The sequence below is a fragment of the Vipera berus genome (genome assembly GCF_964194415.1).
Source record: "Vipera berus genome assembly, chromosome: 2".
NCBI lineage: Eukaryota > Metazoa > Chordata > Lepidosauria > Squamata > Viperidae > Vipera > Vipera berus.
The window spans coordinates 261,063,086-261,090,081 of NC_138203.1; the positions used below are offsets into that span (position 1 = coordinate 261,063,086).

Genomic DNA, 26,996 nt, shown 5'->3' on the forward strand with positions numbered 1-26,996 from the left:
TTTCACACTTACAACCTGTGCAGTATCCCCATGGAGATACTGGAGAATCACTGTCAGTCAAAATTTAGAAATTTGGCAGCTGACTCATATTCATGACTGTTGCAGTGTCCTGAAGTCATGTGATCACCTTCTGTGACCTTCTGATAAGCAAAGTCAATAGGGAAGCCAGATTCACTTACAACCATGTTAGTAACTTAACAACTGTAGTGATTCATTTAACAACAGTGGCAAGAAAAGTCGTAAAATGGGGCAAAACTCACTTAACAAATGTCTCACTTAGCAATAGAAATTTTGAGATCAGTTGTATTTGTAAGTTAAAGACTACCTGTAGTTGTTTAACCTGGTGATTAGAACAGGGTTTTTTTCATTGCTGTTCTCATACTAAATATTCTTAACATAGTCCTTCCAAACTGAATAAATTGAGATTCTGTGCTATTCTTCCCCGATTCATGTGATTTGAAAAATGCAGTTATTTTTCATAAGAATAGAAGAAGGGCCCAGTACAATCAGTTTAAAGGTCCAACATTCAGCTTAAAGTAGCGAATAGAAAGATCTTCTGGGAGACTTACTAACCTCTTGACTAGCAGGCAGACAGACAGGTAAGTATCTAGAGTGTCAGTTCCTTTAAGGTTCACAATGAGATCGTCTTAGAAAATTAAGAGGATTCTCTTTCAGAACTGCCAGCTTCTATTTGGATTTCATGCGAGTGTTAAAGCAGCCTCAAGAGCAATACATTCAGATTTTGTTCAGGCTTTATTCCTGAAAGCCATTTTCACATTTTGATTTTACAAGAACCTTTGCTGTTAAATTTCCAATTTAAATTACCCATTTCATTTTGAACATTCAGATTAGATTAAACCCTTACTTGTCCACAGTTTTTCCAAACTCAATTTTGCTGTGGCATTAATTGCTTAAATGGTTAAACTAAAGTTTATGTTGGTCATTGGTAAGTTCAATTATTCTGCATTTTTGCAAGAATTTTATGTCACAAAGTTAAGACATTAATTAATTTTGTGTCCTTGTAGAATATACTTTGAATATGCACCCTGTCAAACAAGTGGGAAACTGTAAATAAAATAATTAGATTCCATATTTTGTTCTAGTTCTACTCAGAGCGCAATCTGTTTTTAAGAACATATTTCAAAAATAATTAAATTCTATTCTTTATTTTCATAGAAGTATTGAATATTCATGTTATTCCCAATTTATTTCTTTTATTTTGCTGTAGTTGGACTGATCCAGCAATTTTTGGTACTTCAAATTTACGTACCACTGGGACAAGATTTCTCAGCTGAATTACTGTAAGATAATACTGAACTTTACTATCATGTTTGATGCACTAAGGAAATGAATTAATACTGGCTGCTGTTAATATATGTAACAGTTTTAGGTTAAAGAGTAACCCATAATCAAATTGATATAAAATAATTTAGCTTATTTGATTGTTTTTAGTTGATTTTAAGCATTTTAAATCTTTTAGAAGATTTAAGCATATTTATTTTATTTATTTATTTATTTTAATTCCATTTATATCCCGCCCTTCTCCGAAGACTCAGGGCGGCTTTACAAATTTAGCAGTAGCCTTCATTCTATGTATATGCCTGCTTATTAGGGCTTTCATACGCCCCCCCAAGCGGCATTATTACAAAGTCAGCTTAATTGCCCCCAACAATCTGGGTCCTCATATTTGTCATAAAGGAAGTACTGTATATGAATAAAGATGAATAGACTTTAAATAATTAATTTTGACACTTTTAAATTTATTCTTCTTTGGCCTTGATTTATTATTCATTTGTTTTGGTTTGTTAACAATGAAAGTGCCTGGAAAATCCAGTGCCAATACAATAGCAATAGCACTTAGACTTATATACCACTTCACAATGCTTTACAGCCCTCTCTAAGCGGTTTATAGAGTCAACATATTCCCCCAACAATCTGGGTCATTTTACCAACCTCAAAAGGATGGAAGGCTGAGTCAACCTTAAGCCAGTCCGGATTGAACTACCGGCAGTCAACAGGATTAGCCTGAAATACTGCATTCTAACCACTGCACCACCACAGTAGTCCTTGACTTACAACCATTCATTTAGTGACTGTTAGGGGTTAGGGCGGCACTGAAAAAAGTGACATGAATATTTTTCACATTTGAAATCCATTGCAGCATCACCATGGTTCACATGATCCAAACCTGGACGTTTGGAAACGTTCGTCAATTGGCACATATTTATGACAGTTACAGAGTCCCAGGGCTGTGTGATCACCTTCTGCAACCTTCTGATAAGCAAAGTCAATAGGAAAGCCAGATTCACTTAACAACCATGTTACTAAGTTAACAACTGCAGTGATTCACTTAACACAACTGTGACAAGAAAGGTCATAAGATGGGCAAAGCTCACTTAACAACTGTCTCGCTTAACAACAAAAGTTTTGGGCTCAGTTATGTCCATAAGTTGAGGGTTACCTGTAGATGATTTATGTCATCCCCACTAGGTAGACCAGACCAGAAAATCAACTCCACAAAGGACTAAAACTATTTTTATTGCAATAGGCTATCATAGTATAGTCAAGGCTATGGTCTTCCCAGTTGCAATGTACGGCAGTGAATCCTGACTGCTCTTTAGAAGGCCAGATCCTGAAGCTAAAACTCAAATACTTTGGCCACCTAATGAGAAGGAAGGAGTCACTGGAGAAGAGCCTAATGCTGGGAAAGATTGAGGGCAAGAGAAGAAGGGGACGACAGAGAATGAGGTGGCTGGATGGAGTCACTGAAGCAGTAGGCGTCAGCTTAAATGGACTCCAGAAGATGGTAGAGGACAGGAAGGCCTGGAGGAACGTTGTCCATGGGGTCGCGATGGGTCGGACACGACTTCGCAGCTGCTAACAACAACAACAAGGCTATCATAACAGAATCTTATAAGTTTGGTTGTGCTGTACCTCCTCCTCCTCCTCCTTTTAATAGTTCAGGAAATGTTTCAGTCTTGTCTGTCTGTCTGTCTATCTATCTATTTATAAATTTTAAAGGTCACCCATCTTACTTAAAGGTAACTTATGGTCATCTTCCTTACTCTCTACAATTTGGAGGTGAAAGACACAAGTAAAATCATGTTTCAGTGTTCTGGTTTGTTATTGCTATATAAACCTTGTTTTTAGATTATGAGTTTGACGTTTTATTCATTTTATTAGCCTTGAGCTTTTTCAAGAAAAGGCAGTGAGATGCATTTTAAATAAATATTTTCAACTGCTTCTATAGAAACTCGGAAAGTCTACAGTAACATTTAATGGGTTATATTTCTCCCTCTTTTCTTCCCTTATGTCTGCTTAGAATACTAAACATAAAACAACCACATATTTCTGCCACCAAGTATACTGATGTTGAAAGGATTTTGTAACACTGAAATAATGCAGTTGTAAAGTGGTGTTTATAAAAGAAAAAGTCTAATGCATTATTGATAAAATTTTAAAGATTGCATTTGGGTGCTTTTAATCTTTTGTACCTATGCACAAGTGTTTTTTGTTCTTAACTCTCATTTATTTCTATATAGCACATAGATTGTGATCTTGTCCCAGCATATCATTGCTGTAGAGGAAACAACTGGAAAGAATTCACACGTTGTTCCTAGCATTTGTCCTGCTTGGTTGGAGGTCCTGTATTTTGTCCTGTACTTGCTACAGTTCACATAGAAAAGTGATGCATGCATGAAGCAATGAAGATTTTTGCTTTTCAGCAAGCTTGTCACAAACCCTGTTGATGATTAGAGCTGAGAGAGTGATTTGCCCAAGGTATCCAGCTGTTTTCCTTGCCTAACAGAGGACTAGAACCTTGCTCTGATCCAGCATCTTAACTATTACCATATACCAGTGATGGCGAACCTTTTAGAGACCGAGTACCCAAACTGCAACCCAAAACCCACTTATGTATCATCGGGTGCCGGGTGGGCATGGCCAATTGGGTGGGCGTGGCTGCGGTGGTAATGGCAGACTGGGTGGGATTAAAAAGTTAATCAATTCCAACTTTGCAAGATCTTTTTTTCCTGCGAGAAGTTGAAATTGATTTATTGACTGAACCTTTTTTTTTTGCACACGGCGGTGGAGGCCTAAAGCTAAAAGGTTTTATAAAACCCAGCTGAAGGCCTAGAGGGCTCTGCATGCCACCTGTGGCACGTGTGCCATAGATTCGCCACCACGGCCCTATATTCTATACCCATTACCCTATACCTCACCATTAAATTATTTAAATCTCCATTATAAAAAGAGAATGATTCTAAATGTAGAACCTTACTTTTTTCACCATTGAATTTCATTTTGTTAGATAGCGCCCAGTGTTCAAGTCTGTCCAGATCCTTCTGTATCTTAAGCCTATCTTTTGGAGTGTTGGCTATTCCTGCCAGCTTGGTGTCGTCTGCTAATTTGATGAGTTCCCCATTTATCCCTTCGTCCAAATCATTGATGAAGATGTTGAAGAGCACTGGGCCCAGAACAGAGCCCTGGGGCACCCCACTACATACTTCCCTCCATGTAGATGCGGTTCCATTGAGGACCACACGCTCAGTATGGCCGGTCAGCCAGCTACGAATCCATCTGGTGGTGATTCTGTCTAACCCGCATTATTCTATCTTATCAAGTAGAAGGTTGTGATCTACTTAATCAAATGTCTTACTGAAGTCCAAGTAAATTATATCCATAGCATTCCTCTGATCCACTAATTTTGTCACTTGGTCAAAGAATGCAATAAGATTTGTCTGGCATGATCTGTTTTTGACAAACCCATGTTGGCTTTTAGTAATGACTTTGTTTGCTTCTAGGTGCTTGTTGATTCGTTGTTTGATTATCTTTTCCAGAATCTTCCCAGGTATTGAGGTCAGGCTGATAGGTCTGTAATTTCCTGGATCCATTTTTTTCCTTTTTTGAAGATGGGAACTACATCAGCTCTCTTTCAATCTTCTGGTAGTTCCCCAGTGCTCCAGGATCTTTGAAAAATATAGTTCAGTGGTTCTGAGATCACATCTGCCAGTTCCTTGAGAACCTTGGGGTGTAATCCATCTGGTCCTGGTGATTTGAACTCGTCTAGGCCAGACAAGTGCTCACTTACCATTTTTTTGCCTATCTTAACTTGCGTTTCTATTCTGTTTTTTATGGCACTGGTTTTGGTAGGTTGGACTATTTTTTCCCTTTGTGTAAATATAGATGCAAAAAACGAGTTAAATAATTCTGCTTTCTCCCTGTTGCTTGTCACCTTCTTGCCATTTTCCCCCACTAATGGACCAATCATTTCCTTCACTTTTTTCTTGTTTTTTATATGTTGAAAGAAGCTTTTTCGTTATTTTTGACTTTGGTCGCAAGCCTTAGTTCATTTTGAGCCTTAGCTTCCCTCACTTCATCTTTGCAGGCACAGGCTATTTGCTGATATTCTGCCTTAGTTATGTGCCCCTCTTTCCACTTCTTATACTTGTCCTTTTTATCTTTCAATTTATCAGAGAGTTCTTTATGCAGCCATGCTGGTTTCTTTTGAGAGCTGTTATTTTTCTTCTTTGTTGGTATTGTACTAGACTGGACCTTTATTATCTCACTTTTCAAAATTTCCCAAGCTTCTTGAGTTGTTTTCCCCTTTAGGATTCTCATCCATGGAATTCTTCCCATGGTCTCTCTAAGTTTATTGAAATTAGCTCTTTTAAAGTCCAAGACTCTAGTTTGGCTGTGTTCTATTGCTTGTGCCTCCAGAATGTTGAATTCCAATATTGCATGTTAAGCAAGATGGTTGTTAAGTGAGTCACAACCAATGTTATGACTTTTTTTGCTGTGGCTGTTGAATGAATTACTGAATCATGTGGTCATTAACAGAATCTGACTTTCCCCATTGACCTTTCTTATCAGAATCTCCATAAGAAGATTGCAAATGACAATCCCAGGAGCCTGGAACTCTGCAACCATCATAAATACATGTCGGTTGCCAAGCACCCAAAGTTTGATCCCCTGACTATGGGGATGCCACAGTGGTCATAAGTGTGAAAACTGGACATAAGCCACTTTTTCAATGCCATTGTAATTTTGAAAGGTCATTAAATGAATGTTTGTAAGCTGAGGACTACCTTTATTTGCAAACTAAACCATTCAAAATAGTAATGACATTTGAATATTGTTTTCTCGCTGAAGGTTTCTGCAGTGTGTGATAAAATGCAATGTTTGTAAATCGCTAATTTAGATATTGGATCATATAATGGAATGGAACAAACTACATGGTGGTGCAGTGGTTAGAATGCAGTATTGCAAACTAACTGCTGATTGCCAAGAGTTCAATCCTGAGCAGCTCAAGGGTGACTCAGCCTTCCATCCGTACGAGGTTGATAAAATGAGGACCCAGATTGTTGGGGGGTAATAGGCTGACTCTGTAAATGGCTTAGAGAGAGCTGTAAAGCACAATGAAGTGGTATATAAGTATTGCTATATAGCTTTTTAAATTTATTAGACTATTATCCTGCCTTTATTATTTATAAGTAACTCAAGGCAGGGCTCATAGATAATACTCCTTTCTCCTTCTCTTTTCCCCACAACAACAACCCTGTAAGGTGAGTTGGGCTGAGAGTGAATGTCTGGCCCAAAGTCACCCAGTCTTCTTATAAAGTGTTCTTTATATTGAAGATATATTTTTAATTCTATGATGTTGACTTTCTTACTTCAGAAAACTCTGAACTCTTCCAACTCTGCACTGTGTTTCATTCAAATGAAACAATGGTTGGAAACTGACCAAAGAGAGAAGCAACCTAGAAATTAAGGAGAAACTTTCTGACAGTGAGGACAATTAACCAGTGGAACAGCTTGCCTCCAGAAATTGTGGGCACCCCATCACTGGAGATTTTTAAGAAGAGGTTAGACAGTCACTTCTCTGAGATGGTATAGGTTCTCCTGCTTGAGCAGGAGGCTGGACTAGAAGACCTCCAAGGTCCCTTCCAGCTCTCTTCTATTCAAATTCAGATTTCATTCAAATCTGCCTTGTATTGGACCTATACATTTTTTGAGAATCAAAGTGACTTTGTTATCTGAGGATTAACTCATACAGCTTTGTAGCTAGCGATTTGCCTGTTGAACTCTGAACCAGATGTTAATCTCATCTGTCATATTCAATAAGGAAATTCATTGGTAATGATGCCCTAGAAGCATTATAGACAATTTATAAAATTCTGCATTGATTTCTTAATGAAGTACCTGGCTAAAAGGCATGTTATTGTATCTGAAGAGTTTTATAGTGTTCCTATAAATAAATAGCATAAGCATTCCCTAACCATCATCCCTTAGGAGGCATTAAAGCACTTAATATTCTATAAAAATCAATGATCTCCATGTCAGTTACAAAGAAACACAAAACACTAGAAAATATTGCATTAAACCCTATTTGCAGAAGAAGGTATCTTAATATTAAATTATAAGTCTGATAACAGAATTTGTGAAAATAGCATTTAACATTAATTTCCCCACCCACGTAGTATTCAAGAGATTTCTGCATCATTGTACAAGAGTTTGTGTCATTTCTTTTATATGAATTATAGTATTACAATTATGTCCTGCGTAGACAGATTGATATTTGTCATTTTTCTCTTGATGTGTCATTTACATTGCAATGTAGTGACAGATGACAGGTGTGCCAGAACATTTTAAATTGTAAGAGCTTTTATATTTTATTAATAAAATAGCTTCAGTAGCTGGCATTTCACCTTAAAATGAAATTCAAACTGATGATCCTCCTTCAATAATTGTTGGGTCCCCATAGCTGAAAGAAAACCTAATTCACATATTGGTCCACCTCTGTTTGAATATGTTTTGCTGAAACATTTTCCCATATGCATCTCACAAACTTCCAAGAGCTGTTTTGGATTGTGGTGGGATTTATTGGATTGCAGTGAGATACATACAAGTAGAGGAAAGGAAAGGAGAGGGGCAGGGAGGGGAAAAGGGGGGGAGGAAAAAGGAAGGAAGGAAGGAAGGAAGGAAGGAAGGAAGGAAGGAAGGAAGGAAATGGAGTAAAATTTTGGGAAATGTGCTGTGCAAAAATAAAAGATAAGATTTTCTGATTATTTAAAAAATATCACACAGAAGAAGTACAGTTATTATTATTATTATTATTATTATTATTATTATTATTATTATTATTAATTTTATTTATATACTGCCCTTCTCCGGAAGGACTCAATTGTAATGCAGAATTATAAGTCTAATAACAGAATTTGTGAAAATAGCATTTAACTTTAATTTCCCCACCCACGTAGTATTCAAGAGATTTCTGCATCATTGTACAAGAGTTTGTGTCATTTCTTTTATATGAATTATAGTATTAACAATTATGTCCTGCGTAGACAGATTGATATTTGTCATTTTTCTCTTGATGTGTCATTTACATTGCAATGTAGTGACAGATGACAGCTGTGATTATATTTAAGAATTTTTGATGAAGCCTATAGTAATAATAGTAACTTAGTGATTAGCCATAAGAATCTGTACAAATATAAAATACAAAAGAACAATAAGAAAGACAGAGATTAACCACTTGATCAACAATCAAGAAGTAAACAATACTCCAATCGAGGAAGTACCAGCGCAGACATACAAGCTAAGAGTAAACAATAGCCTAATCAAGAAACTGCCAAGACCATTCCCCACCAACAGTGACAGGGCAATCCATTAGCATATAAAAATAAAAGCAAACCCCACCCCCTTCTAGCATTGGTGATGTTACCTAGTTTGGTAACGAAAGGTCTACAAGAAAACAGCTAAGCTGAGACAGCACCTTCATTTCAGTTCTAAACTACAAATATTCTCTTCTATTGATACAATATGACCATGTATAACAAAATATATTTTTGTATTATTTCTCTGTCAGCCTACAATTTAGCTCAGTCAGATCCACATATGCAGTTCTCACTTATACTGTTCTGTTCTGATGAAGGGCTATATGTAATATCGCATAAAACATGATGTTTTAATGTATGATTCCCAATATCCACAATTTCTGCAGCGCTACAAATATATGAACGTTCTCATAAGAAACTTGTTTAAGCCTTTCATATTCCATTGCGTCCTACTGCTCAAATCTAGGTTGAGTAATACCCCACAAGATGGTTGAACATTTCTGTATTTATTTATTTTGCTGTTTGGAAGGCGTATTTTTTTTTAATCCCATTTATATCCCGCCCTTCTCCGAAGACTCAAGGCGGCTTACAATCTAAAGCACAAATCAATGTGCTTTAAGGAAGCTCATCCATTTTACTGGGAGGGCCTTATTGAGGGTAGCTATATTTCTCTGAGTTTGTGCCTTCAGACTTACAAGATTCTGTAAATCGCTTAGAGAGGCTGTGAAATACTGCGAAGCAGTATATAAGTGTAAATGCTATTGCTATTCTATTAATGTAGCCTTACAATTAAGTAGAATTAGTTCATCTAGTTGCATTTTCTGTATGGTTAACCGGGGAAGGCTTGACCTCTTTCATCCATAACATAAAAAATATTAGCAATCAATAAAAAATTAAGAACCATATAATGCGATCAATGAAACAAAATGTAATGATGTAGAATTGGAGAATAATTAAAACATTAGATGAAGAAAGAGGTAAAATTAGGAAATCTCAAAAGCCTAACCAAATAACTTTTATTTTACATAACACCTGAATATTGGTAGATGGGGTTAATGGTAGGGGAGAGCTTTTTCATGGGAAGAATTCAGATGTGTTATCATTTCAATGTGTGTCTCCATATTTAAGAAGAGAGATCCCACAATTTTCCTTAATACGTATTAATTTGTTAGATTTATATTCTGCTTTTTTTAATCTAAAAAAATAACAATAAAGATTATTTTATCTTCAGTCTCACACTCTAGATTGCCTATTTACCCTACAATAGCCCCCTTGTGGGGTAGCTAAATGCTGAGGGAGAATGACTGGCACAGAATCACTCAGTCTGTTTCCATGGCTTAGAGGGACTAGAACTTCCTCATACAAGTTCAGCACCTTAATTCCTATATCACACTGACTCTCTTCAACTGCTTAGTCATATTACATAGAAATGTCTATGGAGATTCTGTCATTCAGGTCATAGTTATTCCCAAAGATCCTTTTTCACAAGGCAACTGGACTTTCTTGTGTTTTTTTTAAGATGTTTCGCTTCTCATTCAGAAAGCTTCTTCAGCTTCAAAGAAATAGTCCAGTTGTCTCGTGAAAAAGCATCTTTGGGATTACATAGAAATATTCTTTAATATGCATTTGTACATCTACTGACTGTTGAAAAATAATTGAAGACATTAAGTTGCTCAGATGTTGAGGTTACGTATGGTTTCTTTCTGGGATGTAAATCTGTTGAAGAGGACAGTGTTTGGTAGCGCTGATGAAATTAATTTCTCTGTCTTAGCTAGTACCTTCACTGTGATAAACACAGTTCTGAATATGAGTTGTATATACTACTATGGTGTGCGTGTTCTACCTTCCTCCTTTCATTTGATAAAACTATAAAAAATCTTCCAAGCTTGTGCTGTACACTTTGCTTTATTATTATGCAAAAAATTATGGTGCTTTTTCATAGCATTTTTTGCATTTCTTTTCAAATAAACATATTTGTTTTTATTTTGCACTCTGTTCTGTAGAAGATTTGATCAACCAACAAGAAAATCTGCAAAAGCATCCATAATTCTCATAAGGCTGAGCTTAAGGGTTTTTTTTTACCATTTAAGAGTGCCATCATAAATAAAGAATACAGGTCTTGCTTAAATGAGATACCATATCTGTTTGTTTTAACAGCAGTTACTGCAAAAACAGAAGGGCAGGACTAGCTTTGTTGCTAGAGTTTGGGAATAATAACAAAACCATGATATATTATGCATGTACAGAGTTTGCTTTCCTCAAGTCCTGCTGTACTGCCTCATTATGGCAGTGTTCCTAGAAGGGTTTCTTAATTACTAGCATACTCTTGAAAAAACCAAAATGACACTTGTATACCTGGAGACAATCAGATAGAGTACACAGAAATCAGTTTGATTATATTATTGATACAAGGAGGTGGAAGAACTCAGTTATAACAGTGAAGATATAGCCAGGGCTGACTGTGGAACAGATCACAAATTGCTCATATTCATGTTCCAAGTTACGATACGGTGAGAGAAGAAAGACAACCAGTCTGTACAACATGAACATGAGTACCTTTGGAATCACTTTGAAGTCCTCACCTCATTGATAGGGGAACCAGGAGAACTATGGGATGAACTTAAAGAAGTTAAGGATGACTGTGAGAAGACACTGCCAAAGATCAAGAAATAGAGAAATGCATACTGGGTGTCGGAAGAGTGAAAATCACCAAAAAGAAAAGAGAAGCCAAAGAGAAGAAAGATATCACATAGCAACTTAACAAAGAATTTCTGAAAGTTTTTAGAATAGACAAGAAGCATATGACAGCAACTTCTGTACAGACATTGAAGATAGAAGCAGACATGAAAAAACAAGTCTTCTAAAAGGTCTCTGAATTCAGAAAGAAGTTCTAACCTCAACTTGGTATGCTAAAGGATACCAGAGAACAGATAACTGCTTCAAAGAAGATCAAAATAACATTGAAGTACTGCCCTGATAGCTGTACAACAAAGATCAGCATCCAAAATACATTGAAAGGCATTCCCTATTCAGAAGATGCTAGGAAATTCTAGTAATGAAAAATAATGTACACAATGAAAAATGAGGCTAAGATTAAATGTAAAGCCCAAACTAATGGCAACAGGTACTGCAACCAGCCTTCAGGCACTTCTGGCAGAAAAGATAAGGCTCAAATTATCATACCTTGGACATAACATGCACAAACCTATTTCTCTGCTGAAATCTAATCCTGGAGTAGATGGAAGGAAAAAGAGCAGGACAAATGTCCTAGAGAAAATCTGTCTGTGGGTTGTTAACAGTAATCACAGGGGTTTGAGTTGTAGCACGTTGTTGTTGTTAGCTGCGAAGTCGTGTCCGACCCATCGCGACCCTATGGATAACATTCCTCCAGGCCTTCCTGTCCTCTACCATCTTCTGGAGTCCATTTAAGCTCACGCCTACTGCTTCAGTGACTCCATCCAGCCACCTCATTCTCTGTCGTCCCCTTCTTCTCTTGCCCTCAACCTTTCCCAGCATTAGGCTCTTCTCCAGTGAGTCCTTCCTTCTCATTAGGTGGCCAAAGTATTTGAGTTTTAGCTTCAGGATCTGGCCTTCTAAAGAGCAGTCAGGGTTGATCTCCTCTAGGACTGACCGGTTTGATCGCCTTGCAGTCCAAGGGACTCGCAGGAGTCTTCTCCAGCACCAGAGTTCAAAGGCCTCAATTCTTTGGCACTCAGCCTTTTTTATGGTCCAACTTTCACTGCCATACATTGCAACTGGGAAGACCATAGCCTTGACTATACGCACTTTTGTTGACAGGGTGATGTCTCTGCTTTTTAGTGTGCTGTCTAGATTTGCCATGGCTTTCCTCCCGAGGAGCAAGCATCTTTTAATTTCTTGATAGCACGTAGCTCTCCACAGTTACATAAATGAGTGAAATTTTATTCAGTCATTGTCTGTATCATCTATCATCTATCTGCACACATACACATGCACCAAATATAAGTGTATATACACACCAGATAAGCATCATTAAAAATGTAACATATCAACTAACTTCAAATTTTAAGAATAAATGTTAGCCTTTTATAAACCGCAGAACAAGTATATTGTTTGAAACATTTTGTTTAAAGAAACTAACAGCAAATATTGCCATGAATATTGTTAACCTTTTAAAACTACAATAAAAATATTGTTTTAAAAACATTTTGATAAAAGACAGCAGCAGCAGATATTCCTACAATTTATCTCAGTTACAGGATGTGTAATGAAATTGAAACTAAATTCCTGTGGTTTGAAGTTTATGAAAGGATAAGTTTACAGATGGTGATCTAACATCATTTCATCTGGCAATGTAGAAAGAATAGACATTATGCAAAAAATTTTAATCAGAATAACATTTCCAGAAAAATTTACTGTTTCATAAATTTATTGTTGTTTATTTCTATGATTTCCAAATATATGGAAAAGACTTTAATACTTGAACATCTTTTGAAAATGTAGGTAAACACTGCCTAGCAAGTCATCATTATCTACAGACATACAGTAGTGATACTCTAAAACTTTAAAAGGCTAGAGAGACATATTTAATTTTATTTAAGTCATTTGTTTCTTTAACAAGACCTATTGTAGATACTTGATAACTTACCGTATTTTCCGGCGTATAAGACGACTGGGCGTATAAGATGACCCCCTACATTTCCTGTTAAATTATAGGGTTTGGGCTATACTCGCCGTATAAGACTACCCCTCTTCCAACGCACACCAAATAAAAATTAAAAAACATCAGATTTGATTTTAATATGGTAATTTTAATTCAAATGCTTATGACATGCAGGTGCTTAGTAGGAAAACTGTCACTTATAAACATAAGGCTGTTTGTCATCAAACATGTAAACATAAAACAGTACAAGTGGATTAAACAATAATAATAATAATAATAATAATAATAATAATAATAATAATAATAATAATAATAATAATAATAATAATAATAACAAGAAGAAGAAGAAGAAGAAGAAGAAGAAGAAGAAGAAGAAGAAGAAGAAGAAGAAGAAGTTGTTGAAGGGGACCTTGGAGGTCATCTAGTCCAACCCCCTGCTAAGGCAGGAAAACCTATACCATTTCAGACAAATGGCTGTCCAGTCTCTTCTTAAAAACTTCCAGTGTTGGAGCATTTACCACTTCTGGAGGCAGGTTGTTCCACTGGTTAATTGTTCTAACTGTCAGGAAGTTTCTCCTTAGTTCTAGGTTGCTTCTCTCCTTGATTAGTTTCCATCCATTACTCCTTGTCCTGCTTTCAGGTGCTTTGGAGAATAGCTTGGCTCCCTCTTCTTTGTGGCAGCCCCTGATTCCAGCAACCATTCCCTATTTTCCTAATTCACTTTTTCACTTTTCCTAATTCACTCTAAAGCTTTCCCTGCGCAGAGCCTTAAGTAACACAAGCTGCCTGCAATTAGTGCAGGTTCGCATCCCACCAGGCTCAAGGTTGACTCAGCTTTCCATCCTTCCAAGGTAGGTAAAATGTGGACCCAGATTGTTGGGGGCAATAAGCTGACTTTGTAATAATGCTGCTTGGTGTGTGTGAAAGCCCTAATAAACAGGCATATACACAGAATGAAAGCTATTGCTAAGCACATTGATTTGTGCTTTAAATTGTAAGCCACCCTGAGTCTTCGGAGAAGGGCAGGATATAAATGGGATTTTTTTAAAAAAAAGACCAAATGGGAGATCCGCTCCAGGTTTTCCAGCCAGCCCGCCCAGTTCCTGAGTCAAATGTGTCCTTAGAGCTAAGCCGCTGCTTGGCTGCTGGCTTCCCCACCTGCCTTTCAAGTTGGGATATACTACAGCTGCTCTTCAACTTTAGAAGAAAAGACGCCCAGACCCCAGCCTGTAAAAAATCACAGACTGCAGCTTCTTCTCCAATTGGTCCCGCTTTCCCTGCGCAGACTAAATGGGAGATCCGCTCCAGGTTTTCCAGCCAACCCTGTCCCTAAATTTTCAGCACCCGGCGTATAAGACGACCCCTGACTTTTGAGAAGATTTTCATGGGTTAAAAAGATAGTCTTATACGCCGGAAACTACGGTAATAGCGTTTTCCATGAGCTTATTAAAACAGACTTATTAAATTAATTAGTCTTGATCTTTTCCTGGATTTCTTCTTAGGACTTAGTGTTGCACTTGTCTCTAGGAACAAGTTAGATAATTTAATTAGAAAATAAGTAATTATGCATTTTAATTTTTAAGAATTCTTGGTTTGATATTATCTTTATATGGTATTTCTCAATATTAGTTTATAGTCCAGATTGGCAATTCTTTTAGCCATGAAGGAAGCATACATTACACTTAGAAACTATGCATACAAAAATATACTCTAGCCCTCTTGATTATCCCACCACACACAAACATCCATATCAATTCCTTCCCAGTAATCTAGAGGAGATTTGTTCTTCTTTTATTGTATAGTCTATACTCGCTATCCTTTTCGTGCCAGTTTGGTTGAGAACTTCTGCAGACCACAAACTTCTGAAAACATGAAATAATCTTCAAAGGCCCTCTTATGTGTCCCAATAACTTCTGTGGTCTTTTTGGTTAGGCTTACAGTTGTGGTTTTGGAGTTGCTGCATCAATTCCTCTTTAATTACAACTCAAGATCTTGTGTAACTACATAAAGGTGTGCCAGAACATTTTAAATTGTAAGAACTTTTATATTTTATTAATAAAATAGCTTCAGTAGCTGGCATTTCACCTTAAAATGAAATTCAAACTGATGATCCTCCTTCAATAATTGTTGGGTCCCCATAGCTGAAAGAAAACCTAATTCACATATTGGTCCACCTCTGTTTTAATATGTTTTGCTGAAACATTTTCCCATATGCATCTCACAAACTTCCAAGAGTTGTTTTGGATTGTGGTGGGATTTATTGGATTGCAGTGAGATATATACAAGTAGAGGAAAGGAAAGGAGAGGGGTGGGGAGGGGAAAAGGGGGGGAGGAAAAAGGAAGGAAGGAAGGAAGGAAGGAAGGAAGGAAGGAAGGAAGGAAGGAAATGGAGTAAAATTTTGGGAAATGTGCTGTGCAAAAATAAAAGATAAGATTTTCTGATTATTTAAAAAATATCACCCAGAAGAAGTACAGTTGTAATGCAGATACAGCCTAACAAAATATTAAGGTGTTTCTTTAAAAAATATTTCCAGGCATTTTAACTTGAGCAGTGCCATAAGTGGCTGAATGTTTTCAACTGTTGTCTCCTGTTATTACTGTTTTATGAAATGTTTGTTGTGTGTATATTGCTGCCCCCAGCATGAGGATTGCGCCGCTGCCCCTGTGCAATACTAGCAGTGCTGCCGCTGCTCGCACAACAGTTACGGCAATAGTGGCACAAGGGGGGATGAGCATGTGCACACAGATGTGCACTGCCCAGCTACTCATGCAGCCTGGTGGCCAAGAGGCCATGGCTTGGTAGTGGGCCACGCCTCATAGCTTGGGGACCTCTGCTTTAAACAGTGTGGAAAGATTTATAAAGTATGAAAAAAGACATTTGTCAGAATGTTGAAGTGAAAAGGAATGTGTGAAGGAATATAGTCCAGATTCCCAGGAGGAAGGGAACACATTCCAGAGGAGCAAGAGACATCTCACTTCAGATTTCATTTCATTTCATTTTATTAAATTTATATGCCGCCCTTCTCCCTGAGGACTCAGGGCAGCTCACAACAATAAAAATTAAAAAACATAGAGTAAAAAAATTAAAAGAGAATTAAACAATAAATACAAAATTACAAAACAATTTAACCTAATAAAAGCCTAATTAAAAATCGTAGTCAGTCCAGGCCTGCTTGTTGGAACAACCACATCTTCAGGTCACGGCAGAAGGACCGAAGGTCAGGGGCCATCCGCAGCTCCGGAGGCGACTTATTGCAGAGGGTCGGTGCGCCCACAGAGAAGGCTCTCCCCCTGGGGGTCGCCAGCCGGCATTGCCTGGCTGACAGAACCCTGAGGAGGCCGACTCTGTGGGAGCAAACCGGGTGATGGGAGGTTGACAATGGCAGCAGGTGGTCTCACAAGTACCCCAGGCCTAAGCCATGCAGGGCTTTAAAGGTTATTAGCAGCACCTTGAATCGCACTCGGAGGGTAACCAGAAGCCAATGCAGCTCGCGCAGGAGTGGTGTAACATGGTAGTACCGAGATACTCCCATAAGCACCCACGCGGCCGCATTTTGCACCAGTTGAAGCCTCCGGGTGCTCTTCAAGGGCAGCCCCATGTAAAGAGCATTGCAGTAATCCAGGCGAGAAGTGACAAGGGCGTGGGTAACCGTTCATAGGGCATCTCGGTCCAAAAAGGGGTGCAACTGGTGCACTAGGCGAACCTGTGCGAAGGCCCCCCTGGTCACAGCTGTTAGATGATCTTCCAAATTAAGCCGTGAATCCAGGAGGACACCCAAGTTGCAAGCCCTTTCTGAGGGGGGCAATACCTCCCCCCATCAAAAGAGATGGAACTTGGACAATATGAGATGCCAGTGTCCACAGCCACTTAGTCTTGGAGGGGTTAAGCCTGAGCCTGTTCCTTCCCATCCAGACCTGCACCGCCTCCAGGCACCAGGACATCACGTCAAGGGCATCACTGGGTTGGCTCGGGGTGGAGATGAACAACTGGGTATCATCCACATATTGGTGATACCTCACCCCAAAGCCATGGATGATCTCACCCAGCGGCTTCATATAGATGTTAAACAGGAGGGGGGAGAGAACTGACCCCTGAGGCACCCCACAAGTGAGGGGCCTCGGTGTAGATCTCTGTCCCCCTGCCAATACAAACTGCGAGCGGCCCGAGAGGTAGGAGGAGAACCACCATAAAACAGTGCCTCCCACTCCCAACCCCTCAAGCTGTCGCAGCAAGATACCATGGTCAATGGTATCAAAAGCCGCTGAGAGGTCAAGTAGGACCAGGACAGAGGAACAGCCCCAGTCCCGGGCCCGCCAGAGATCATCCACCAGAGATCATCCACCATTTCCATGCTGTAGCCGGGTCTGAAACCAGACTGGTACGGGTCCAGATAGTCTGCTTCATCCAGTAATTGCAGGAGCTGACACACCACCACACTCTCAACAACCTTCACTACAAAGCGAAGGTTGGCGACAGGAAGGTAGTTATTCAATGAGGCCGGGACCAGAGCAGGCTTCTTGAGGAGGGGCCTCACCACCGCCTCTTTTAAGGCAGAGGGGAAGACACCCTCCATCAAAGATGCATTAACAACCCCCTGTCACCTCCCAGGCGGCTGAAACCAGCCAGGAGGGACATGGGTCCAGTAAACAAGTTGTTGTGCTCAGTCTACGCATGACCCTGTCCACATCATCCAGAGTCACAGGGTCAAACTCACCCCAAATGGTATGATCAAGACCTGCCCTCTCCACTCCTCCGGATTCCGCCCAGTCGGAGTCCAAGCCAGTCCGGATCTGAGCGATTTTGTCCTGCAGATACTGTACAAATTCCTCAGCCCTACCCTGCAAGGGGTCATCCCTCAATCCCTGATTAAACAGGGAGCGGGTCACTCTAAACAGGGCGGCTGGGTGGTTATCTGTGGATGCAATGAGAGTGGAAAAGTAAACATGCTTTGCCGCTTCCATCGCCACTAGATAAGACTTAAGATAAGTTCTTAGCTGTGTTCGATCAGATTTGGATCCGCTTGACCTCCAACGGCTCTCTAGGCATCTTTTCCAGTGCTTCATCTCCCGGAGCTCCTCGGTAAACCAGGGGGCCACCCGGGGTCTGCGCTGGGTCAGAGGCTGCAAAGGCACAATTCGATCCAAGGCCCCAGCAGCCGCCCTCTCCCAGGCTTCTACTAGGGCCTCAGCAGAGTCGTGGGCAAGGGAAGCAGGAAATGTCCCAAGCTCCGTCTGGAACCTTAGCTTGTGTGAGAGAAAAAAGGGTGAAGATGGCTCCTCCCTAATAGTCCCCAGTGTATCTGTCATATGGGGTGATAGCATGCTTTAGTTGGGCAAGATTCTGTCTACAGGTGAGGAACAGTAAAGAAGCCTGCTTGGGAGAATCACAACTTATCTTTCTTGGTTTTTCTGGAGCCTGACCGAATGAGAAAAAAAGTGTTTGTAAAAGAATGTGGCAAAAAAATGAGAGTGACAAAAATGCATACCAAAAAACATGCATAATGTGTATCAAAAAAAGTCAAAAGAACAGTTGTTGTGGATCAGTCAGAATCATTCAGATACTGAAGCTGAAAAGCTTAGCTAGGAGTGTCAGCCTGCATCAGTGGAAAAGGTATGAGGAAACACAGATGATTCAGCTGATCCAGAGCTCCGGTTTGGCAAGATATTAAGCCCAGCAATATGTTGTAAATTACTAAAGAAAGAGCAAAGAAAGTCCAACCGTCTACTTAAAAAAATGGAAACGTGACTTATCAAATTAGTCAAGCTGGTAGACAGGTCTATTAAAAAGATGACTTGCCTGGCTTTTTGTACCAAACAATATTCTGTCACCTGGTATGCTCCAATGGATTATCTATATTACTTGGCTAATTTTTATTATACTAAGTGTGTGTGTGTGTGTGTGTGTGTGTGTGTGTGTGTGTGTGTGTGTGTGTAGGACTGACCTGGTCTTTGAAAGGGTAAATTCTTAAAATTAGGCCTGGCAAAAGCTAAACTAAAAGCTAATTTATTTTATTTGATTAATATTAAATATAGTTAATGATTATTCATCAGTCACATATTAAACATTTACATAAACACCTCTATGTGGTGAAAAATAAAAATATAATAACTTTTGAAAATCTCTGCGGGCTGCATCTAAAGCTTTCAGAGGACATATGCAGCCCTGAGTCTTCAGGTTATGTACTTTTGCATAAACAATAGATTATTTATGGCAGGTGGACTGAAATAGGACACCTATTTTAAACACAGTATGTTTCAATTTAGGAGTTAGCAATTTATTTCTAATATATTATATAAATCTTGAAGCTTTTTTCATAGTAAAATAGTGACACATACAGGCATAAGAAGTGAAGGGAGCAGCAGCATTTTTCAATACATGGATTACCAAAAATTATTCAGAAGCAAATTACTTCTAGTACTGGAAGTGATATGGCCACTACTAGTAGCCACTAATACCTTTATTCTCCATTAATTAATTAATATTTTAAAGACAGCCTCAGCTTAGTGAGTATCAACCCATAACTGGGATGTCAAATCTTACCAAGATAGAAAACACCCTTGTGGATTCCTTTATTTGTTTGGAATCTCCCATCATTGTAAACTGCCCAGAATCACTAAGATGAGAAAGGTGGTATAGAAATATGATTAGATAGATAGATAGATAGATAGATAGATAGATAGATAGATAGATAGATAGATAGATAGATACAGTGTTTTTTTTTGGGGGGGGAAAGGTGCCAGAACTCACACACGTCATACAACCTGCCCTGCCTACCCTATAAGGTTCCATCCAAAAAAGGTGCCGGAACTGTGTTCTGGGCATTCAGTGACAACAAAAGCCCTGGATAGATAGATAGATAGATAGATAGATAGATAGATAGATAGATAGATAGATAGATAGATAGATAGATAGATAGATAGATAGATAGACAGACAGACAGACAGACAGACAGACAGACAGACAGACAGACAGACAGACAGACAGACAATTCAGCATCAGATGGCCAGTTAATATCATTAAACAGTCTGTGCTGTTTTAGTGTAATTCATATTTGCAGTCTGACAGTGCAGTGGTTCAGTGGTTAAGACGCTGGGCTTGTTGGCTAGAAAGGCAGCAGTTCAGGTTCGAGACCCAAGCACCACGTGATGGACTCAGCTCCCATCTTCGCCCTAGCTCCTGCCAACCTAGCAGTTCGATAGCATGCAAATGTGAGTGGATAAATAAGTACCACTTCAGTGGGAAGGTAACAGTGCTCCATGATGTCATGCTTGCCAAAATGTCTTTGGACAGTGCTGGCTCAATGGCTTTGAAATGGAGATGAACACTGCCCCTTATAGTCGGCAACGACTAGTAGAATAAAATCCGCAGGGATTCCTTTTACCTTTAACCATGTTTGCAATCAGTACTGCATTGTCAATATCTTTAATTATTTTACTGGTCATCATATTGGAATCATAATCATAATAGTAAAGTTGGAAGGGACCTTGGAGGTCATCTAGTCCAACCCCCTGCTCAGGCAGGAAACCTATACCATTTCAGACAAATGGCTGGCTAGTCTCTTCTTAAAAACTTCCAGTGTTGGAGCATTCACCGCTTCTGGAGGCAGGTTGTTCCACTGGTTAATTGTTCTAACTGTCAGGAAGTTTCTCCTTAGTTCTAGGTTGCTTCTCTCCTTGATTAGTTTCCATCCGTTGCTTCTTGTCGTGCCTTCGGGCGCTTTGGAGAATAGCTTGACACCCTTTTGTGGTCAAGAACACTGAGATGATGGCTGCCAATCGAGGTCCTTCCTTGCTGTCCATCTGTTGATCCCTTTCCCATTTCACCTGTTTGACAGCCAGAAATTGATATCATTCACTCATTAGAAACAAAATAACTTACTAGCTAACAATCTACCTCATGTACTCATCAGAAAGCAAATAAAGGTGCCACTAAATAATCTGTCCCACATTTCTGTTCATGAGAAACAAAGCAAAATAACTTACTAGCTATTTGCTTCTCTCTTCCCTTCCCTATTTATCCAGTATGGGTAATCAAACTGAATGAGCCCTAAAATAGAAGGAGCAGAAATACAACCAAACTAAATTCCCTAAGAGTAAAACACCTTGGCGGGACTTCCGGTGATGTCGTGGACCAGGCGAGCGGGTGAGGAAAGTTCTCTTCCCCCCCAGCTTGATCTTTTCGCTGATTTGCGGCCAAACATGGCCGTTGCCAGCCCCAGAGAGGCTGGTAAGGAAGAGCGGATGCGCTAGAACACGGGGAGCGGTGTGAGCTCTCCGACGATTGTTGTGCGGCTCTGATCCCAGGGCGAAAAGATGGCCCCATAATGGCGGTCTCAATACCACGACGCCACTAACTTGGACATTACCAGCTGTGCAGTGTGAGCGGACAAGGATAGTCTGCAAGCCTCGATAAAGAATTTTCTTGTTTATACCTGGCTTGGAGATCAGCTTTCCTCGGGGGAGGAGTGGAAGCTTCGGAGCGGAGCGGCAGTTGAGCTAGCGATTGATGGTGGTGAATTTTTCTTCTACTTTCTTTTGGATCTAAAAACTAAGTTGGATTCTGGACTTTGCGATCTGTTTTGAGGGGCCTCTCCCTTTTTTTAGTTGGCTTTTCTCCTGACTGCTTTATCGAGCGGCTGTTTGGCTGTGCAAGGATCTGCTGAACAATTAACAATTAATATCTTGCTGGCTGATCAGTTCCTTTATATTTTTGCTGATTCATAGTGCATCTGGAGTGTGGAATATGCCTTTCACTATTTGAACTGGAACAGTGGTATTTTGAAGAAGGCTTTTGATTATTGGAACTTTTTGGACTCTGCTCCTTGATTTATACTGAATTTTTTGCTTGTATCTCTGGATAAATTTATTGTTTATAAGTATTTTGGCTTTTCAGTTAGATGAACTAATTCAAATAACTATTATATAACTTTTAAAAAGGGTTTGGAGGCCTTATGGAAATGTCGAGTTCCTCTGCAGCAGTTAAACCAAAAAAGGGTTTCACAATGCCTCCTACACCACATAGAGTGATTGAAAGTATGGCAGCCAAGAAGGCTACATCCCTCCAGGGGATTCAAAATTTATTATATTCTATGCATGAAACGATGGTACGGAATCAGGAATCTATGGCAAAGGATTTAGCGGAGTTAAAAAATGAAGTGGGGGATATGAGAGGTGAGATACAGCAATTAAATACTCAATTTAAGGAGATACGGGTAACTTTGGAGGAGCATGATGGGAAAATTCAAGAATCAGCAACCAAGATTCAAAAAGTGGAAGGGAAAGTGGAAAGGGTTGAGCTTAAGCAAATAGTAATTAACAGGGAGATGGAAGCTGAAATTATTAAATTGGATATGGAAAGATCCGCATTTCTCTTGAGGTTTCAGAATATTGGTGAGGAATCAGGTAAAATTTGCTTAAAGTGATCTCAGGAATTGTGGCGGAAATGTTACAAAGAGAGGTTGAAATGGTACGCAGAGAAATTGACGAATGCTTTCGGGTGTACACTTCCTATACTAGGAAATTTAAACTTCCAAAAGAAATACATGTTAATTTAGTAAAAAGGCACTTAGGGATGAAGTGTACCAAAAGTCTAGAAGCCAGACCTTCTCTCATGCTGGGAAGCAAATCATTGTGTTAAGACAATTACCCCGTAGGGTCAGAGAGAGAAGGCAGAAATATTTGGCACTGACATCTGAACTTAGAAGATTAGACGTAAGATATAAGTGGCTAGTTCCTGATGGTCTCTTGTTGACATGGCAAGGCAAGAGAATTCGGTTGGACAGCCCCCCAAGATGCACAGGTTTTTTTAGCTAATGAGATCAAACCTTCGGGAATGGAGTCTGGGTACGAAATGGGAGTGATGGAATCAGAAGGTGGTGCGACAGGGGGAAGGGTGAATGATGTGGGGAGCGAGGGAGACAAAGAGGAAGAGGAGAAGTATCAGAGAGTGACTACACAGACCACCAGGGCAAGAATGGCGGAGAAATGAAAATGGGCGATGTATGTTTACTTTCAGTTAACATTAATGGTTTGAACTTGCCGGTCAAAAGGAAACGTTTTTTTTCGAATTTGTTAAAGTTGGGTGTGGATATAGTGTGTCTCCAGGAAGTGCACATTAAAAAACGTCATGAAACTGTTTTGCATTGTCCAAAATTAGGTAATTTATTTGTGGCCTTAGCAGATAAAAAACAAAGGGGAGTGGTTTTTTATGTTAAACAGTATCTGAAAGCTAAATTAATTTATCAAGGTGAAGATGGGAGAGTCCTAATGATTGAAGTCGAGATTGGTTGTCACAGGACACTGCTGGTGGGGATATATGCCCCGAATGGAGCCCAAAAGCAATTTTATAAAAGGCTGTATTATAGGTTGGTAGATTTGCAGTATGATCAAATTTGCATAATAGGTGATTTCAATGGGATTATAAATAAGGAGATGGACTATAATTGTGATCAGGAACAAGGGGTTAGGCGGCTGACAGATAGCCGGATACTTCCCAAAATATGTGACGAGATGAGGGAGGAGCTTGGCCTTCGAGATGCCTGGCAGGAGTTGAACCCAAATGGGAAGCAATTTACTTACTTTTCTACGAGGCATAGATCTTGGTCACGCTTGGACATGGTGTGGATGACGGCCGAGATAAGATCTCTAGCCACTGTGGAAATACAGACTAATTTATGGGCTGATCACAACCCCATAGTGGTGGTATGGGGTGAAGGTAGGATTGGGAAAAGGAGAAGGTGGACCCTTGAAGTAGCAATATTAAGAGATATAGAATTACAGCAGTTAATTAAGAGAGAGATGGAGCTTTTTTTAGGGAGAACGATAATGGGGAGACGTTGTTACAAATCCTTTGGGATACGGCGAAAGCTTATATGCGTGGGGTGGCAATAAAATTTATCGCGAGGAAGAAAAAGGTTAAATTACAGGAAAGGGAGGAGTGGGTAGAGAAATTGAGAGAAGCAGAAGGGGACTTACAACTACACCCATTAGATCGAAGTTTGGGAGAGAAGGTTGATAGAATTAGACATCAGATTACACTACTAGAACAGGTTGATTTGGCCCAGAAATTTCAAAGTGTCAGGCAGCACCATTTTGAGCACGCTAACAAAGCAGGGCGTTGGTTGACTTACCAGTTGAAGAAAGAGAAAGAGAAAAGGTTTATTGATCAACTACAAGATGAGACAGGAGAGATTAGAGTAGATATGGATGGAAAGAAGAGAATTGCACAAGATTTTTTTTTCACACCTATACTTTGGAGAAGAGATACAGAAGAATAAGATCTTGGACTATGACTTACGTGGATCCCCCTGTAGTTCCACAAGACATGCGGGAGCTTTTAAATGAAGAGATAACAGAGGGGGAGATAGAAAGTGTGATTAGGAGTCAAAAGACGGATAAGACTCCAGGGACAGATGGCTTGCTTGCCGAAATTTATAAATTGCTTTCAGAGACTTTGGTGAAATATTTGAAAGATCTATTTAATGCAGTTTTAGAGGAATCTGTAGTTCCCAAATCTTGGTCCGAAGCCTATATCACATTAATTCCTAAAGAAGGCACTGATCACTCACAAATCAAGAATTATAGACCTATCTCCCTTTTAAATACAGATTATAAGATATTTGCTTCTATCATGGCTGGGAGACTTAAAAGATTTTTGAGTAGCTTTATTCATAGTGACCAAAATGGCTTTTTACCATCTAGGCAGATTAGGGATAACTTGAGAATTATAATCGATGTGCTGGAGTGTTATGAGGCCCAACCTGATAAACAGTTAGCATTGGTATTCCTTGATGCCCAAAAGGCATTTGACAAGGTGAATTGGAGGTATCTAAACTGGTTATTGAGGTACATGGATTTTGGTCCAAGGTTTTTGAATGCATTCCAGGCGATTTATAAGGAGCAAACTGCCAAAATTTTGATTAATGGAGAGGAATCAGAAGAGGTGAAAATAGCGAGAGGAATGAGGCAAGGCTGTCCTATGTCTCCCTTGTTATTTATTTTAACTTTGGAGCCATTTTTGAGAGCCTTGAGAGGAGACCCAGAAGTTAAAGGGTTGAGGATAAAAGAACAAGAATATAAAGTCCAGGCATTTATTTATTTATTTTATTTATTTTATTTTAATTCCATTTATATCCCGCCCTTCTCCGAAGACTCAGGGCGGCTTACAAGCTTAGCAGTAGCCTTCATTCTATGTATATGCCTGCTTATTAGGGCTTTCACACACACACACCCCAAGCGGCATTATTACAAAGTCAGCTTAATTGCCCCCAACAATCTGGGTCCTCATTTTACCTACCTTGGAAGGATGGAAGGCTGAGTCAACCTTGAGCCTGGTGGGATGCGAACCTGCACTAATTGCAGGCAGCTGGTGTTACTTAAGGAGGCATTAGCCCACTGCTCCACCAAGGCTCATTTGCGGATGATTTAGTGTTTATTCTTGAAGAACCTATAAATTCAGGTAAGCGTCTCTTGGAGAAGTTGGAGGAGTATGGAGAGGTGGCAGGGTTACAGATCAACAGAGAAAAAATGAAAGTTATGGTAAAGAATATGATGATAGCGCAAAGGTTGGAGTTGCAAGGCAAGTTGGGGCTGCAGGTGGAATGTAAGGTAAAATATCTTGGAATCTGGCTCACAGAACAGTGCTTCTCAATTAAAGAAAATAACTATCAAAAATTATTGGTACAAATATCCAAGGACTTGGAGAAGTGGAATAAATTGCCGCTGTCTCTATTTGGTAGAATAGCATTAATAAAGACGCAGGTTTTGTTGAGATTTCTCTTTCTTTTTCAAACAGCTCCTGTGAAGTTAGACAATTCGTTTTTTAAGAACTTGGAGAGACTTGTTTCTAAATTTGTTTGGGCAAGTAAAAAACCTCGGGCTAAAGCTAAGATAATGCAAGGACCAAAGGCAGAGGGAGGACTTAGGCTCCCTAATTGGAAGTATTATTATGTTGTGGCGTTGTTAGTTTGGATAAGGGAGTGGATGACTCTCCAAAATAGGTGGTTGTTAGCATTAGAGGGACATGATCTATCCCAAGGGTGGCATGCTCATTTGTGGCGGGAGTCAGGAAGCCCACCGAAATATTTTATTAGGCATTATTTGCGTAATATACTATTAGGGGTTTGGTCGTTAGTTAGGAAGAAGTTTTATACGAGGACACCATATTGGCTGTCGCCGATGGAAGCATTGACCTACCCTAATGTGTTTAACCCTGAAAAAAGGGTGATTTATAAAGAATTATTGCATTCAAATGGAGAATTAAAATCTAAATCGCAATTGCAGAAACAGGGTATCCAGGTAGATTGGTGGGCGTACATGCAGCTTCGCAGTCGGTTTATGAACGAGAAAGTGGTGCCAGGGATTACTAGAGAAGCTCAAGGATTCAATAAGATTCTTTTCGGGAAAAGTGAGAAGTTGCTGGCAAAATGTTATTCTTTACTATTGGATATGGATGGGTTAAATGAGCTTACAGAGGGCTTTAGGGTCGCCTGGGAAAGGAATCTGGGTTATCAAATTGATCGTGATAAATGGCGGTCCATTTGGGAGAAAAATGTTAGGCTAACGAAATCTACTGCATATAAGGAGAACGTTTATAAGATGATGTTTTGTTGGCATCTCCCTCCAGCTAGATTGGGTAAAATGTTTTTGGGTGTGTCCCCAGCATGTTGGAAGTGTGGAGAAAGAGAGGGCACCTATTACCACCAGTGGTGGACCTGCGGCAAAGCGAGGAAGTATTG

The 26,996-nt window shown here is 39.5% G+C and overlaps 1 protein-coding gene across 1 annotated transcript in view; it reads left to right on the forward strand.

Annotated features, from left to right (window-relative positions):
• Window positions 1-26,996, forward strand: part of CFAP20DC (CFAP20 domain containing) — a gene marked incomplete at its 5' end in the record, with an annotated part of 184,909 nt that overhangs the window by 15,692 nt on the left and 142,221 nt on the right. The window contains one exon of the mRNA XM_081319078.1: window positions 1,229-1,301. Coding sequence (XP_081175204.1) covers window positions 1,229-1,301 — 73 coding nt within the window. The remainder of the gene's footprint in view (window positions 1-1,228; window positions 1,302-26,996) is intronic.